Genomic DNA, 16662 nt, shown 5'->3' with positions numbered 1-16662 from the left:
TGTAGCGAAGCGAAGAGAAGCGCACCAACGTTACATTTGCTGCTTGAAGGTGGAAGAGCGTTTATCTTTTTATCAACACCCCCTCCCGACCTCCCTGCACGTCCATGTCCTTCTGTTCCGTTCGATTCCTATCAATTGACTGTTTGCTCTCTCGTTGGCTGCCAACGGAAGCTCCTTGCTCTCACTACCACAACCAACGGACCCAAGGGCTTCATATCTAGGTAGCCGCCATCCCGCGGGAAAGTTTTAGTCCTGCTGTCTCTCGCTTCTCACTCCTCACACTTTCAGCTCACTCACCTGCGATCAGTTGTCCAACACAACCTCCACTCAACACCTATCAAGATGCTCCTCCCCCCAGTAAAAGGCCCCCAGCTGCCCACGGTGGCCGAAACCCTCACACTCGATGCCTTTCCAACCGCCGTCTATAACCTCGAACCCGACCAGAAAGGCCTCTGTCCCGTGGCTGAAGGCCGCGGCGGGCCCTTCAACATGAGCTGGGAAATTCATGGCGAGGGTCCGATCAAGCTCATGGTAAGCCTTGAACTCCCTTCGCTTAGTCTCCTTCCAAACTTCTAACTTCTCATACCAGTTCATAATGGGCCTAGGTGGTCTCAAATCTGCCTGGCAGCGGCAAACCCTTTACTTTGGCCACGAGCGCCGCGACAAATACTCCGTCTTGCTCGTCGATAACCGCGGGATGGGTGACTCTGACAAGCCGCTGATGCGGTACTCTACCTCTGAAATGGCAAAGGACCTGGCGGAGGTCTTGGCGCATATTGGCTGGATCCCGTCGTTTCCTTTGCCCTCCGACCCAGCATTGATTCAGCGCGTGCTGCATATAGTGGGGATCTCCATGGGCGGCATGATCGCGCAGGAGCTGGCTGTTCTGCTCGCTCCGGCCATTTCGACTCTGACACTGTGCAACACCGCGGCGGTGATGGAGCCCGCGGGGAGTTTCACTGAGAATATTAAGCACCGGTTAGGGTTTTTGGTGCCGAAGAGTGTGGATCGGAGTGTGAGTGATGCGGCGCGGCAACTCTTCTCTCACAAATGGCTCCTTGAACCTGATAATGCACGTGTCCCTGACCCGAAGATCACGCCTAAGTGTCACCCCCCAGCTGGCCCCGCCATTGAAGCAAACGGCAAGGCTTCCAAGGGCACCGCCAACGACTCTGCCGAAGAATCTGTAAACAAACCCCAAGAGTACCTCACCTTCCCGACAAACGCGCACCGCTTTATCGCGCAAGAACTCCACAAGCGCGCCGACCGGTCCCGTTTCCCAACAACCGGCTTCCTCCTGCAGCTCATTGCCGCAGGCTGGCATCGCAAGACGCCTGAACAGCTCCGGGAAATGGCAGACGCCGTGGGCAGGGAACGTATCGCAATCATGCATGGAGATCACGATAACATGATCAGTCTGAAGCATGGGCAGAAGCTGATTGAGTGGGTACAGCCGGGACAAAAGTATATCATAGAGGGGTGTGGACATGTGCCGATGGTGGAGAGGGAAGGGTGGTTTAATGAGGTTATGGAGGAGAGGTGTGCTTTTGGAGAGAAGATGGATGGACGGGCGTAGCGGTTGGGTGGATTTTCTGGTTTGATTTGGCATCAAAGGCATTAGAGGGGGGCGGCAGATGGATGGGGGGTTATGAATTTTTTTTTGGGGGGGGGGGGAAGGGGGCGTTGATCTGGCTTGCATCTCGATACCTACTTTCCTTTTGTCATTTCCAAGCATTGAAGGAGTTTGGTTCTTTCCAGGGGAATTTTGGTTACATAGGACTCGGTGTAACGGCAGGCAGTGTGTTTCCGGTGTAGATATGTTCACACATGATTTCGATTGCTCAATTGACACATGCACAATACACTCCCTTCTAGACCCCCTACGCTCACAACATGACAAACCCAACACCGCTACTAACCCCATCCTCTAGCTGATTTCGCTTATTGACACCTCCGTGAATCGGATTCGCTCTGTAGTTAAACAGGTAATAGTGCAGTTGACCATCACCAGGTCCAAACTTCTGCTGCTCCAGGAACAGAGGATTGTCCATGAGCGAGAGCGCGTTGAACACGTCAAAGTTGTGGCGCTTCGCGAGGATGAGAGCGTCGTGGATCAGCTCGTTCAGCCGCTTCTTGAGCAGTATGCGATCCTCGGGCTGGCCGAGCCCGGCCTCGGTGGCATAATAGAAGAGGTAGGCTGCTTTGATGGAGGAGTATTTGGTGGACTGGATGACGGAGGATTCCAGGCAGTAGAAGGAAAAGAAGTCGGTAATTTTTCCGGAAGGGGACTGCGTTTGTTAGAAGCACTGCGATAGTGAGAATGAAGGGGGGAAGAGCTCACCTCAACAACATAGGTCCACACAACCTGCTCGCCCGGCGCATCCCTCTTCGGCAACAACCAATGTTCGACCTCCTCCTTAGTCCACACTGGTGTGAGCTCAAATCTCTTTAAATACCTCTCCAACAAATCCTGCACCTGCTCCAAATCCTTCTTCTCCACCTCCCTCAGCCCCGCCGTTGACGTCTGCGTTGGCAGCTTATACCTCCTTGCCTGGAACTCGGGCTTGCTATTCGGCGGGCATGGGCTGAACCCGACCTCATACAACTTCATCCAGTTCAGTGCGCGGTGGAAGTACCGGCATGTGCTAACCGGCCGCGGGAGAACGATGCCGCCGGTGTAGATGGCTTGCCAAATGTTGTCGAGGTTAATGCGGCGCGTGATTTCCTTGATCAGGACCGGGGCCAAGCGCTTGCCACGGAGCTTTTTGTGGATGCAGAGAAAGTTGACTTCGGGCGCTTGGATGACGTTGTTACGCACGCGGACGTTGGTCGGGATGGCCGAGATGAAAGCGCACAACGTGTTGCCGCTGCGGATGCCCACGTGCCATTCTTTACGCCAGCCGGGGGAGAGGAGGGACCTGTTGGGGGGGGGGGTAGGGTTTAGCTAGAGTTGACGGACGAGCAACACGATGGGAGTTAAAACTTACCACCTCAACAACCCCCGAGAATACTTGAACCTAAACATGGCCTCATCATCTTCGACATAATGCCCATAAAGCAACTTCTCCACCTCTTCCAACTGCTTCTCATCGCTCAGATCCATCGTCACCCACCGGAAGGGCTCCAGCGCGAGCGGAATCGGCTCCGTCGAAATCTCTTCTACCTTCTGAATGCGCAATGGGCCCTCCTCCACAATCTTTGTCTCCTCCTCCCCGAACTGTGGCACGGGCTGCGTACTCCAAAACTTGTAGCTGGCCATGTCTTTGCGGTTCTTGCCGCTGCTCGCGAGGCCGGTCATAATGTCCTGCAGCTTGAGCTTCTTGAACGCTTCGATCATGGCTTGTTGTTGCGAGGAGCCGCTGGCGGCGTCGCCGCCTAGTAACTCATTGGCGAGGGCTGGGTTCAGGGAGATGAATTCTTGGATTTGTTGCGGCGTCAAACCCTCAAGAGCCTTCTTTGCGTCGGCGGCGCCGGCTATAGCTCCGGCCGCTTGGGCGACGGTTGCGACAGCCGCCGCGGCAGCATCCCCGGAGTTAGCGATACCGGCAGTGGTAGCTGCCGGCTTGGATTTTTTCTTGTTCTTCTTTTTCTTCTTTTTCGAGCCGGCGGCAGCACTCTCGGCGCCGGCGCCAGCCGGCTTCGTCTCCCCAGCGTCAGAGCCGGACTCTTCGTCGGATTCGGGGGCAGGCTGCTTCGGGGGCTCCACCTCCTTGGCTGGGTCGATTTGTTTGGATTCTTCAGACATGGCGGATCGCGGGGCTACAGACTCGCTATATCGAGGGTAATTTCAAGAGTCGGCTTGGGCTGGGAGCAATTGGATCAGACAGTGAGGTTTCAGCTGGGAATCAGGCCGCGTCTAAGGGTTCCGTGGTCGTCAAGGGGTTGGGGTTGGCGAAGACACGTTCGTTGGTGTGGTGGGCGGGGCAGGCAAGGCTGGAGCTCCATCTGCAACGAGGCGTCCGCGGGGCCTGGGGTATTGAGGACCCCGGACGCGTGGTTGGATAGGCTTATCGATAAGGGCGGAGATTAGGGGTATGGGGAAAACAAGTTGGAGCTGCGTTGCGTTGGACTTCTTATAAACCTCATTAACTCATTTGTCAACGGGTTTGAGAGGAATTAAACTTGTTATGATTAACAAAGTGGTCTTGATGGGCTGCTCTTAGGTTTGAGAAATCGATTAGTTGACGAGTAATAATCAGCAAAAGCTTTCAATAGCCCCCGTAAGGAACGGGTACATACATGCACGTGCAGGAGTGGCCTCTAGCCGTCCCTGCTGCGCCAGTCGAGCTGCTGCGTGCTCAGCCACTCGCGCTGCTGCCTGCGGGTCTAGGATGATGGTTTATTCATTCATGGCTCAGCCCCGGCGAATCTAAACTCATCACAGTTTCGCGTGAGCCGGCGCTCGTTTTCCCCTTTCTGGGTTTCCTTTTAGGTCATAGTTTACTCAAAGGCTTACGCAAGCTTGCATCGCGTCCAGCTTTCTTTGCTTTGTTCTGTCTCTCTTAAGCCTGAGTCTCGCCTGAGGCATTGCCCTCTTAGAGATCTTCAGGCCTCAGGCAAATCGCTCACTGATAACCTCATGTAACAACACTCCATAGCACATATCATCCAATGGGCAAACCCGACCCCACCCTCTCTGCCCCAGTCCCCTCCCAGGGACCAGGAGAATCCAGCTCCGGCTCCAACACCTCCATCCCCCCTCAACGCCTCCCCGACCATAACATCCCTATTCCCGATCCTAACGATCTTCCCCCGCTCTACTCCGAAATCGACAACGACGTCCTCCTCGATGCTCCCCTCCTAAACCAAACCCAAGACTCAAACCCTCTCGACTTCGACGACGGCTTCACCTACCCAACCGGCCTCCGCACCATCAACTCGTCAAACCTCAACGCCTGCTATTTGTCCTCTGATCTTGCGACGGACCCGGTCGAACTTCAATCCTTCGTCACCCGTCTCGCATCCCACCCTCCGCGTCCACATATCCGCATCCTGGGCACACACGACGAGACGGAGGTGCGCGACGGGAAGAAGAGCACTAGAGTGGAGACAGACTTCGATATCAGCATTGACCTGACACCGTATCTATATGCTCCCGATCGGCAGGCGTGGAGTGAGCTGCGTACTGTAGAGAACCACGAGTCGACGCGACGCGGGACGGTGTTTGCATCACGGGCGCCAGGCGTACAGGGGGATTTGGAGCTTGCAGGGCAGGCGAAGCCGACGCTTACGGAGTGGTGTCATCGGTTTTGTGCGAGTCATGCGGGGTTGAAATGTTTTGTGCTGAGGAGACGGGTAATGGGGTTGGACACGCATAAAATCCGGCATCAGCTTTTGACGCTGATCCGAAGCACGAATTACAGAGGGCAGGTGACGATTGAGTTCCCTGTTAAGGGGGAGTATGTGTATATCTATAATGATTGCAAAGTGAACAGGTGGAGGATGAAAACTTGGGTGCAGTGGTTGTTTTATTTGAGCTGTTTGTGGATCTTCACCTGGCCCTATCTGTATTTCACGACGAAGGTGTTCGAGGTGGTGTTTGTGGACTGGGCTTTTTCGAGGGTTGATGAGAGCGGCGTGGTGAGGTATGCGAGTGTGAATGAGGATCAGTGGTATAACTTGTGGGGGAGGGCGATATATCGCGCGGTGATTGAGCAGCGGCAGGGAAAGAAGGGACAGTTGGACGAAAGATTCCGGATCGAGTCGGAGAGTGTGAGGTTGGATTGTGATACGGAGGTGTTGGAGAGTCAGCATGGTTGGGGAGGGCCGACCGTACATAGGTGGAATAGTTCTTGGAGGATTGATTTGGAACCCAGGGCGCCGAGTTTTTCTCGGTGAGGGCTTTGTTATTTTCTTTCTTCCTTTCTTTTTTTTTTTTTGGATAGAGCACCGAGGTGTATCCGGTTTACTCCTCTCCTTTGCTTCCTTCTATAATTTCTATATGTTGACGTGTATTTGACTTTCAATACCCAGGAAATATATCCCGTCCTGAGATCAGTACTGTATATCTTGTCCATATGTTGTGCACTTCACACCAATCTGGCTAACTGCTAGCCAACCATGTATTACTCTGAGCATTCACTCTCATCCTCTGCCCCAAATGCCCTCATAACCGCAAGTAATACAGGCGCGTAGCATAGGATGTTGTTGTGCCCTAGAAATGTCAGCTACTTCTTAGATACCCGCAAATATCCATCATAAGAAAGACTCACCCCCATAAGGGAACAGCTCCTGCCTAACAACCACATCTCCTTCCCTCCAGGTCACCAAAAACGCGTCCTTCCCCTTGATAACCATCCTCTTGGTCTTCTCCCTCCCTAGCTCCTCCGAACTCAACACCCTTTCCCCCGCCTCAGCCTCCTCAACTAGCCCTTTGATCGCCTGCTCAAACAACGTATCGTCCTCCTTACACGGGATATCCCAATCATCCTTAGCATGGACCAAGCTCAATCTCAACCTCCCCTTCCTCTTCCTCACCTCACTCACCACCCTCCTCAACCGCACCGCACTGTCCCATTTATCCACCAGCCTGCCAACAATGCTCTCATATAACCGAGGCCAGACCTTCAGCGGCCTTAGGACAGGTACCCAGCCCGCAATGGCATACCCGCCCAGCATACGGGGCAGGCTGCTGAAGCCCGCGACGAGGACAATTCCCGCGAAATCCTCCTTGACGTGGAACCCCTCATCATCACCCTCCTGACCGCAAAGAAGCGCCTCGATAACCCCACAGGTCACCGCCGTCCCAAGCGACTGGCCCATGAGGACGATGCGCGAGGGGTGCACACCAGCTATCTCAACCGCCCAGCGGACTGAAGCTACCGCGTCGAGGATCAGGCCGCGCTCCGTGGGTGTGCCGGTACTGAGGCCGAAGCCACGGTAGTCGATTGTGAGGAGGTGGTAGGGTGTTGAGTCGGTTAGGGCGTGGTAGTGTGAAGGGCGGTGGCCTTGAGTTATTTGCGCAGCGTTGCCATGGACTTTCAGGATACCGATATTAATTCCGGAAGCCACTGAAGAAGAGCTAGGCACGAGGGGAGGGGCTTACAGGAGATGACGAGCTTAGCATTCGGGTCATCCCGCAGCAGGCGGAAGTTCTCTGTCTTAATGATATCCTCACAGAAGCCGGTTGGTTGGGCTGAGAGAGAGGCTTCATGTTTGACATAGAGTGGGAGAGGCAGAATGTGCCAGGCGTACAGGGTTTCACCGTCGGAGGTGGTGATGGAAAAGGGGGTTGCTTGGTTTTCTCGTCTATGGTCAGTATGGACATAGTCAGATCAGACAGGACAGAGAGGGGCATACTGGCAAACCCCCATTGCTCGGGCTTATTGATATCCTTCCACCAGAGAGTGTGGATTTTGTGGGCGTAGATTATACTGCGAGGTGGTCAGCATCAGAAGCCTGAATGCAGCCAGGCAAGCAGGAGAGAGAGCTATGAGAGGTTGGCCCGTACTTCCGCTGGACGCATGGGATCAGGCAGAGGAGAAGGAAAGAGACATAAATGGTCAGGGGAACACCAAATATAAGGGATAGGACTAGGATTGCAGCTAGCGTGGATGACTCCATTGTGAACCTTGGACTGCTCAAATGAGCGTGATGCGGAAAAAGAGACACTTTTGATGGCTGACTAGACAATTAGATGATCCATATGATAGGAGTCGAGCAGATATTCTGGGAAAGAGTCGCTTGATATCAGCCGACGACTTTCCGCGGTGACCCAAATGTGCTTTGCTTTTAAGAGAGGATGTCTGTTGGATTAGGGCCTTCAATGTCCTGAGGTTGCTGCCTGTCAGTTCTCTAGCGAGTTTAAAAGTCTTGGCATGGTGTGTCCCGTCAAGAGTAGCAAGTCCGAAGGGGAGCATGATCACCACACCTGAATCGTGAATGGATATTAAGTGACTGAATGATTCGTCATATCCATGAATCTTCAAAATATAGAAGACGATGGGCACTATGTGCAGTTGAAAGGGTATCTCTTAGATAGTGCTAGCTGTCTGCAAGATGTTATTAAGGCCACTAAGGCAGCAGTGGCGACTGAGGCACCATGGTTCAAGAGTTGTCACGCAGCCCCAAAGCTACTGATACTATCATCTAACCTTCTCTTCTTACCCTCTAGAGCACATTCACGGTGGATTGATGAACGAAGTTATTGAAGTTGACTTCGAGGAAATCATATGTTCGCGGAATTACCACCTGGATACCATGCAAGTCACCTATTCAACTATGTCAGATCACTCCGATGCCATCAGCTACATGAAGCTCTCAAGTGCTACATGTTTCGAGACATCATTGTCTTGCAGAATTCTATCCATCAGTGCTCCATGGTGAAGGGAGATTTGCTGGGGCACATTTTAGTCTGGTCTTGATAAAAAAAAAAAAAAACCCAGGGGACCGTAGGGAGGGGGGCGAGACATTACTCGGCGGCTGTTCAGACCCTAGCAAGTGCAACACCACGTGTATATTCCAACGAAAAAGCCACGTCGATGTCATTATTCCAACCAGTTAAACACAAGAAAACATAACTTATTGCCACTTCAGTCGAGGCTGACCAAACTGATAGAGACAAAAACGTCGATGCCGTAAGGTCGAGGTTAGAAGAGGCGTATGCGCGTCTCGTAGCCGCTTGGCAGCACTGGCCAATTAGGAGCATGGGTCCACCCTCACGTGGATCAGCGCGTCCCTATGCGCAAGGATTCCATTTGTCTTGGGAACGAGGAAACATTCGTCGCATTCTGGCTGCTTCTTATTACAACTTCAGGGCGCTGACCCGCTTCCAACAAGTCCGCGAACCTTTGACAAGTTTTTCAGCCCTACAAACATTCCCTCTTCGCCCATGTAAAATCTGTCCCCCCTTTTTTTCCAAACTCAATTGGGCCCAATCGCACAAGGCCAGACGACCTCTCGCAGCTTTTTCTCGGCATTTCGATGAGCGCATGACAAGCAGCCACTGAGCACACCCGGTTCGGCTGGCCGTCCCAATGGAGAAGAAGAGGAAACTTCCGGCTCGCGCTGCTGCCCGGGCCGAGCAGGCCGCAAAAAGGAGGCATACCAGTCCCCCGGCGAGGTCAGCAACACCAGCACCTGCGTCAGAGCCCGATCCTGAGCCGGCCAGCCCGGAGAAAGAGAAGGAGAAAGAACCCCCCCCGCCCTTACCGACGTCGATTACCCCGGGGAAGCCTCTGCCAGCCGTCGAGTCGCCCCAACCCGACGACCTCCCTGATAGCGAATATCAGACCGTTGCCGAAAGGTGGGTGTTTATTTCTGCTGATTTCTTTATGGTAGACCTACGGCTGATGCAGACTGCAGCGGCGTCCTTGGCGAGTCGATCAGGCGGTCGCGTCACAAATGGATCATCGGAGAAGGCATGTTTGAGAAGTACTGGACCAAGCCTGTCAAGAAGCGGGGTGTCGTGATTGAAGAACCGAACAATCCGCCGAAGGACAGTATGACCAAGATCGGACAAGTCCAGATTGTTGTCGATCCTCACGTTTTCGACGCCGTTCTCTATGCCGTGAGAGACCCGAAGCCACCACCGCCCCCTCCTCCTGATAAGCGACCGATCATAGAGTATGGACCTCGCAATGGAGCTATGCAGCCTCCGCCTACGCCAGGGGCGACGACGCCTGCTACGCCGTCGGTCCCGGCTCAAGGCCAAGCTCCTCCTTCTATAGAGTCAGCACCAGCTGGTCCGGCACAACCATCCCCATCGCCTGCGCCAACTGCGTCTGCACCACAGCCACCTCCTGCCCCTCCGGCTCCTGTTCAGAGTTCGGTAAATACATCGCCATCGACATCTAGCATGCCCACCGCGGCTCCAGCGGCACCGCCGATCGTGTCGCCTAGGGGCATGGAGAATGTCCTGTCTCCAGCTCCTGCCCAAGCGCAGCCGATGCCGCCTGCTCAGCCTTTAGCTGCATCAGAGCCGCCGCCGCCTGCAGCTCCAAGCACGCATCCTACAGCTCCTCCTACGCCTGCAAGTGGTCCTGTTGCTGCGCCCGCGCCCGCGCCCGCCCCTCCATCCAATGGCCCACCTACGACCCCGACACCAGCGCCGCCGAAACCCGGCACAGACCCTATCATTCTGATGCTGGCCGAGCGCGCTGGTGGTGACCCTCAGCTCCGGGAGCTTATGAAACGTGTTGCTCAAGGTAATGCCGAGCAGCACGAGCTCCAAAAGTTCCAGTCTATCATCGATGCTCTGACTGCCGAAAGTAAGCAGCAGCGCAAGGGCCCGACTGCTGCGGAGTTGACTATCGCCAACGACGGCCGGTCTGTCCAGTGGTTTGCGGACCAGGTCCGCGATATCTTATTCATCGTGCAGCGCACTAATCCCAGGGAGACCGGATCTACTCTTATCCCCCCTCCCAACTCTGACCCATTGTGTATCATGCTAGCTCGCAAAGCACTAGATGACATCCGGACCAGAGATATTGTGCGCCGTGTGGCCGACAGGCGACCTCTCTTCTCCGACGCTCCCGACCTGAAAGCCATACTGGATGACTTCAAATCCAAGCTGATAAAAGCCCAGGAGGCCCAGAAACAAGCCCAGGCTCCCGCTCTCAATGCGCGGGCCAAAGGCGCCACCGCTGGCCAACATTCGAACCAAGTCAATGGCAAGCCCTCGCCTGCCCCTCAACAAGCCCTCCGCTCCAAAGGCCCCCCTCCCCCTCCCAAACCTGACATCTCCGCTATCGTAGTCGAGTTCGTGGGCGGCAACGGCGACCGCTACCTCTTCCCGAGATATTCCCTTCTTGAATACAAGCCCTTACCACCCGGCCAATCAGGCCAGCAAGTTTATGCCTCCTTCCTGATCGTCCACCGCGGCTCTCAATCCGAGTATCCCGTCGCCGACCCGTCGCGCGACTATTGGCAGGCCATAACAATCCGGCTGTACGCGCCGACGGGGGATCATTTGGAGCAGTTGCAGCATGTGGTGGCGCCACGCGAGGAGGTGTTAAAGTATTTTGAGACGGTGAAGAATTCGATGACTAGGGGGGAGTACATATTGTTGGCGTGGAGGTTGAGGAAGAAGCAGGCTGGGGAGGAGAGCGAGGAGGAAGAGGATGGCGGGAAGATGCCCGCCGGGAAGGATAAGGAGAAAGAGAAAGAGAAGGGGAAGGGAAAGGCGGTTAATGGCTCTTCGACTCCGGCGCCGGCAGGGAAGGGAAAGGAGAATAAGGAGAAGGAGAAAGAGGATGCATTGGCCTCGAAAAAGAAGGCTGGGGCTAATACCGGCGGTGTGCTCTGGACTACGAGCGGCAAACAGTTGCCTAAGCCAGAATTGAGGGACCTGCCAAAAGGGAGGTCCTACGGCCGGGCGATGGACGCTGATGAGAATTATCAAAGCTTTATTGCCTCGGTGAGCAAGAAGGAGAGCTAATGAACAAGTTCTCTGTTGCTGTTAGCCAGGTTTACTTCTGTTCCTTATCTACTTTTGCTTCTTCAAACGCCCACTTCTATTCTCCAAGCCTTTTTACTACTACTTTTCGTTGCTTTCTGACGAGGAAATAGGGAGGTTAAGGCAAAAGTGTGTACACGCAACACGCGGGTCTTCATTTTGTTGTTTGATTGTCTGTTTATTTTTTTTTGTCATAGCTTTTTTTTTTTTTTTTGCAAGCTATGTATGGGCAGCACGCACACTCACGCACACAATACTCTTGATATCATATGGGCGGAGTTTTACCTGGGTCTTTTTGTCTTGTGTTTAGCTGTCTGATGGAACTTTCGTGAAAGGTGGATGAATGGATGAATGGAACGGATGGAATGTAACTTATTGAGAAAGAGGCTTATCAAGGTTTCCATGTCTTATAGGAAATTTTAAGTACCGTCGTCAAGCTTTGCTCTGCTTTGGTGGGCCTTGAGCTTTGACAGTTGTCTTAAGGACCACACATGTACATTTGGTTGATTTGGGGTGAGGATTTATGTGTGTCAAAACCTAACGGACAGAGTATTATTGTCAATAAATGTCAATTCACATGGAGAACGCTGGACTAAAACCACATGGGTTTCTCTCAAGGTATCTGCAGTGATGATGGTGGAGGACTTAAGAAAGTGTCGAAGGATGAGTGGTGCCTAAGATTTTGGATGCCTGGGGCCCTCTGACACAGTCTTCAGCAATAGCCACCGATTTTGAGATGAGTCCCATTATATTGCTGGAATAGCCATAGGGTGCAAATATTCGACGTCTCAGAAGACACTAATATATAGCAAACCAAGTCAACCCTCAATCGCACTGCTCAGCTTCATGTGCGCCACCTCCAGCAAAAGTGGGTCCGCAAAAAGGTTGTTGCCCAACCCGGTGGTCTTCCTATAAAGGCTTAGCGCGGCATGTGGGCCGCTGGCGTTGCCGCAGGTGAAGCTCAATCGCCTCGCGACTGTGAAGTGTCGACTCGGACTTTAAAAGGTCCCTTTCGTCCCTACATTCTCCAACGCCAGCCTCAACTGTTCAACTTTTTCTTCTAAGATTTCTTCCTGTTTTGCAATCGCAACCCCTCAATCGCCGCACGATTTGCTTCTTGGCTGATCGACTCACCAAGCTTTTTTTTTTTTTTTTCGCAACCGAGCATCTCACGGAAACACGGGAACGCCCGTTTCGCGAACTACATACATCAAACACAACAATTACGACCCCATCACTGATTACGAGTAACCAAAGTCATCACCATGGCGTCAAACGCGCCGTTTCATTTCGCGGGCGACTCCGAGTCAGACGACGAGCCGTTCAACCCCGCACCTGCCGACATGTCGGACGAGGAGAACGAGGTTGAGGATGACAGCCGCAACAAGAAGGGCCGTCGCAGCCCCGCTGACGATGGCGATGAGGATGAGAACGAAGAGCAGGCTGAGGAAGGCGCTGAAGAGGAGGATGCTGAGGGAGATGGTGTCGCTGAGGATGATGAGGAAGAAGAGGGAGGAGAGGAGGAGGAGGAGGAGGAGGAGGATGAAGACGAAGAGGATGAGGATGTTCAACAGCATGTGAGTACCCCCGATCTCAGTGCTTCCCATTACTTTGCTTTGTCTTCTTAAAATCCCGCAGTGCTGACAGTTACCAGCGCCGACGTCGTAAGCGCCGCAAGGACCTCGGTGCCGCTTTCTTGGATATCGAAGCCGAGGTCGAAGACGAAGAAGAAGCCGAAGATGAGGACCGCGAGGCTGAAGGGATCGATGACTTCATCGACATTGCCCATCCCGACGACCTCGAGGAGGTCAGCCGCCTGCACGACGAGCGGCAGCACCGCGCCCTCGATCGGCAGCGCGAGCTGGAAGCGTCCCTTGATGCTGAGAAGCAGGCCGAGATTCTGCGAGAACGCTACGGCAAGCGCGCCGCCAGCCGTGGCTATGGAGACATGAAGGTCGTGCCGAAGCGCCTGCTCCTGCCGAGCGTCGACGACCCAAGCATCTGGGCTGTTCGCTGCAAGGAGGGTAAGGAGAGAGAGGTTGTCTTCAACATCATGCGTCGCATCGAGGAGCGCATGGGTACGCCCAACGCGCTTCCCATCACGGCCGCCTTTGAGCGCGGCGGCCCCAACAGTGTCATGAAGGGCTACATCTACGTCGAGGCCCGTAGACAGACCGACGTCTTGATTGCGCTCGATGGCATGCTTAATGTCTATCCGCGCACCAAGATGATGTTGGTCGAGATCAAGGACATGCCTGATCTGCTTCGTGTTACCAAGACGCCTACCCTTGAGCCTGGCGCGTGGGTGCGTCTGAAGAGGCCCGCCAAACATGCTGGCGACCTTGCCCAGGTATTGGATGTCACCGAGAACGGTTTGGAAGCTCGTGTGCGCTTTATTCCTCGTCTCGACTACGGTGTTCGCGACGATGCTTCTTCGAACCTCACTCCTGACGGCAAGCGCAAGCGGCCTGGCATGCCGGCTCCGCGCCCGCCGCAGCGTCTCTTCAGCGAGGCCGAGGCCCGCAAGCGCAACCCCCGCTACCTATCTGGCAATCCCCAGACCAACACCTGGACGTACATGGGCGAAGAGTTCGAGAACGGTTTCCAAGTCAAGGACATCAAGATTCAATGGCTCGAGACCAAGGACGTCAATCCCACTCTCGAGGAAGTTACCAAGTTCGCCAGCGGCGGCGAAGACGGCACCGAGAACCTCGACCTCAAGGCTCTGTACACCAGTCTCAAGGACAGCAACAATGTTACCTATGTCCCCGGTGACGTGATCGAGGTCTACGAGGGTGAGCAGGCTGGTGTCATAGGAAAGGCAATCAGCGTGCAGGGTGACATCGTCACTCTGCGTGTGACCGAGGGCGAGCTGGCTGGCCAGACTCTCGAAGTTCCCAACAAGGGCCTACGCAAGCGCTTCCAGCTTGGTGACCACGTCAAGGTCATTGGTGGCAGCCGTTTTCGCGATGAAGTTGGTATGGTCGTCAACATTACTGATGACCGAGTTACTTTGCTTTCGGACCAAACCAATACCGAGATCACTGTGTTCAGCAAGGACCTGCGCGAGGCTAGCGACATTGGTGGACAGGGCTCGCTTGGCCAGTACTCCCTTCTTGACCTCGTTCAGCTCGATCCTACTACCGTCGGTGTAATTGTCAAGGTCGATCGCGAGTCCATGGTTGTGCTTGATCAGAACGGCGATACCCGCCAGGTCATGCCCTCGCAGATCGCCAACAAGCTGCCAAAGCGCCGTACTGCCGTTGCTGCCGACCGCAATGGCTCGGAGATCAGGCTCGATGATGTCGTCCGAGAGTATGGTGGTCAGCAACGCCAGGGCAAGATCATCCACATCTACCGGTCCTATGTTTTCCTCCACAGCAACGCCACGACTGAGAATGCCGGTGTGTTCGTCACACGCGCCGGCAATGTTATGACGGTCGCTGCCAAGGGTGGTCGCGTTAACGCCAACGCCGGTCCTGATCTCAGCGCCATGAACCCGGCGCTCAAGCGCAACCCCAACGGCACCAACAACAACATGCCCCCTCCCAAGCAGTCATTGGGTCCTGATCGGGCCCTCAATCAGCACGTGTCAATCCGTCGCGGTGTCTACAAGGGCATGATGGGTATCGTCAAAGATACCACTGAGACGCATGCCCGTGTCGAGCTGCACAGCAAGAACAAGGTTGTCACTGTGCCCAAGGCCGATCTCATCTTTCGCGACAAGATCACCGGCAAGCCGATCGACATTTACAGTCGCGGTGGCCGGCCCGCTCCCAGCTCCAGCGGCCGTCCCGGAGATTACTCTGGCGGCAGGACGCTCATGGGTGCCTCCGGAGGCGAGAGGACTCCTGCTTGGGGTTCATCAAAGTGTAAGTGCTTCTTTTTTTTTTTTTTTTTTTTTTTACTTTTTTTTCTCTCATCCTCTCGCAACGAAGCTGACTTCCCCAGCCACCGCACGCACCCCAGCCTGGGGCCGCCCCGAAACCTCCGGCTCTCGCACTCCTGCCTGGGGCGACGGCTCTCGCACCGTCAACCCTTACGACGGTTCCCGCACGGCCTACGGCGGCGCCACAGCCTATGGCGGCTCCCGCACGCCCGCCTGGTCCTCCAGTGCCAAGACCCCAGCCCATGATGGCTTTGGCCACGGCTCCAAGACCCCCGCTTGGTCCGCCTCCGCATCTTCTTCCCACGACCCCTGGGGCTCGAAAACTCCCGCTTACGGCGTCTCTGCTCCTACACCAGGTGCTTCAGGCTCAGCTAACTCGGCTTCCGATCCGTGGGGCTACACTCCTGGAGCAAGCGGCTCATCCTCGCATGGATATGACGCGCCGACGCCTGGTGCAGCACTCAGCGCCCCGACTCCCGGAGCGGCATTGTCTGCGCCTACACCGGGGGCATACTCTGCCCCAACGCCAGCGGCTATATCTGCGCCTACGCCAGGTGCGTGGCAGGGCGGTTGGGGTGCGGACTCTGCGCCGACGCCGGCCCCGTTGGGCGCGCCCACGCCTGCGGCAAGCGGAGCTGCAGCGTATGGCGCCCCAACGCCTGCGCCGGGGGCGTATAGCGCGGAGACGCCGGCTGTGCCGGGGTATGTGGATGATGATTGAGGGGAAGGCAAGCTGTGTCAGGTCTCAAGGCTGGGTAGGGGATTGTGTTGGCAAGGTAGGGTTAAGGTTTTGGTGGGGTAAGGGATACGGGGAGTTTGGTGATGGAGGGTTGAAAGGAATGGAATGATTATTCTTAAGACTTAAGCGGGATTTACAGATGACCTTTTGCTTTTGATGGAGTCCTTTGCTACTCGCTGATTGAAATGCGGTTATTGATTGTAGAGTCACCTACCTAACTGAAGTAGAAAGAAAACACATGAACACAACATATGATAAATGATACTAGTGATTGATCAATCAGTCAATGATATAGGGATAGAGAAGTTAATCAGATGTTTCTCTTTTGGGTTGGTTCACTCTGGTGTAATATGCACATCCTTCACAGTCCAAGACCTTTGCTCTTCGATTGTACCCAAGCCGCCCAGCGAGGGCCTCCATCGTGCAGGGCATGGTTTACTCTAGGTCTTTATTATCCCTGTATCATTTCTTTGAACCCCCGCCCCGAATCTCAAACCCCAATCTTTTTATTCCAAGGACCAGCCCCCCCCCCCCTTCTTTTTTTCTTTTTTTTACGGACCTCCCAAACCTCGAACCACTTCTCTAAGCTCAGAGGTTTAGATGATTCTATGTAGATATTTCATGTCCACATATAAGCGT

General features: G+C 54.5%; 6 protein-coding genes across 6 annotated transcripts; 4 read left to right on the top strand and 2 right to left on the bottom strand.

Moving 5' to 3' along the window:
* Nucleotides 1-342: 342 nt before the first annotated feature.
* CTHT_0018080 (uncharacterized protein) lies at nucleotides 343-1576 on the top strand (the record flags this gene model as incomplete). The annotated part of the gene is made up of 2 exons (XM_006692243.1): nucleotides 343-531; nucleotides 590-1576. The coding sequence occupies 2 exons, from the start codon at nucleotides 343-345 to the stop codon at nucleotides 1574-1576; spliced, it is 1176 nt and encodes a 391-aa protein (XP_006692306.1).
* A 310-nt stretch (nucleotides 1577-1886) lies between these two features.
* CTHT_0018070 (uncharacterized protein) lies at nucleotides 1887-3745 on the bottom strand (the record flags this gene model as incomplete). The annotated part of the gene is made up of 3 exons (XM_006692242.1): nucleotides 1887-2288; nucleotides 2342-2918; nucleotides 2988-3745. 3 exons carry the CDS (start codon nucleotides 3743-3745, stop codon nucleotides 1887-1889), a joined length of 1737 nt encoding a protein of 578 aa, XP_006692305.1.
* Nucleotides 3746-4611: 866 nt separating this feature from the next.
* CTHT_0018060 (uncharacterized protein) lies at nucleotides 4612-5381 on the top strand (the record flags this gene model as incomplete). Its single annotated transcript, XM_006692241.1, has 2 exons — nucleotides 4612-5251; nucleotides 5332-5381. 2 exons carry the CDS (start codon nucleotides 4612-4614, stop codon nucleotides 5379-5381), a joined length of 690 nt encoding a protein of 229 aa, XP_006692304.1.
* A 684-nt stretch (nucleotides 5382-6065) lies between these two features.
* On the bottom strand, nucleotides 6066-7563 carry CTHT_0018050 (uncharacterized protein; the record flags this gene model as incomplete). The annotated part of the gene is made up of 5 exons (XM_006692240.1): nucleotides 6066-6154; nucleotides 6213-6947; nucleotides 7046-7234; nucleotides 7300-7373; nucleotides 7451-7563. 5 exons carry the CDS (start codon nucleotides 7561-7563, stop codon nucleotides 6066-6068), a joined length of 1200 nt encoding a protein of 399 aa, XP_006692303.1.
* A 1412-nt stretch (nucleotides 7564-8975) lies between these two features.
* Nucleotides 8976-11377, top strand: CTHT_0018040 (uncharacterized protein; the record flags this gene model as incomplete). The annotated part of the gene is made up of 2 exons (XM_006692239.1): nucleotides 8976-9244; nucleotides 9304-11377. 2 exons carry the CDS (start codon nucleotides 8976-8978, stop codon nucleotides 11375-11377), a joined length of 2343 nt encoding a protein of 780 aa, XP_006692302.1.
* A 1283-nt stretch (nucleotides 11378-12660) lies between these two features.
* CTHT_0018030 (uncharacterized protein) lies at nucleotides 12661-16005 on the top strand (the record flags this gene model as incomplete). The annotated part of the gene is made up of 3 exons (XM_006692238.1): nucleotides 12661-12972; nucleotides 13050-15267; nucleotides 15347-16005. 3 exons carry the CDS (start codon nucleotides 12661-12663, stop codon nucleotides 16003-16005), a joined length of 3189 nt encoding a protein of 1062 aa, XP_006692301.1.
* Nucleotides 16006-16662: the final 657 nt, after the last annotated feature.

This window comes from Thermochaetoides thermophila, assembly GCF_000221225.1.
Source record: "Thermochaetoides thermophila DSM 1495 unplaced genomic scaffold scf7180000011815, whole genome shotgun sequence".
Taxonomy (NCBI): Eukaryota; Fungi; Ascomycota; class Sordariomycetes; order Sordariales; family Chaetomiaceae; genus Thermochaetoides; species Thermochaetoides thermophila.
The sequence above is the reverse complement of the archived record's forward strand: the minus strand, read 5'-3'. Positions and strand labels throughout refer to the sequence as shown.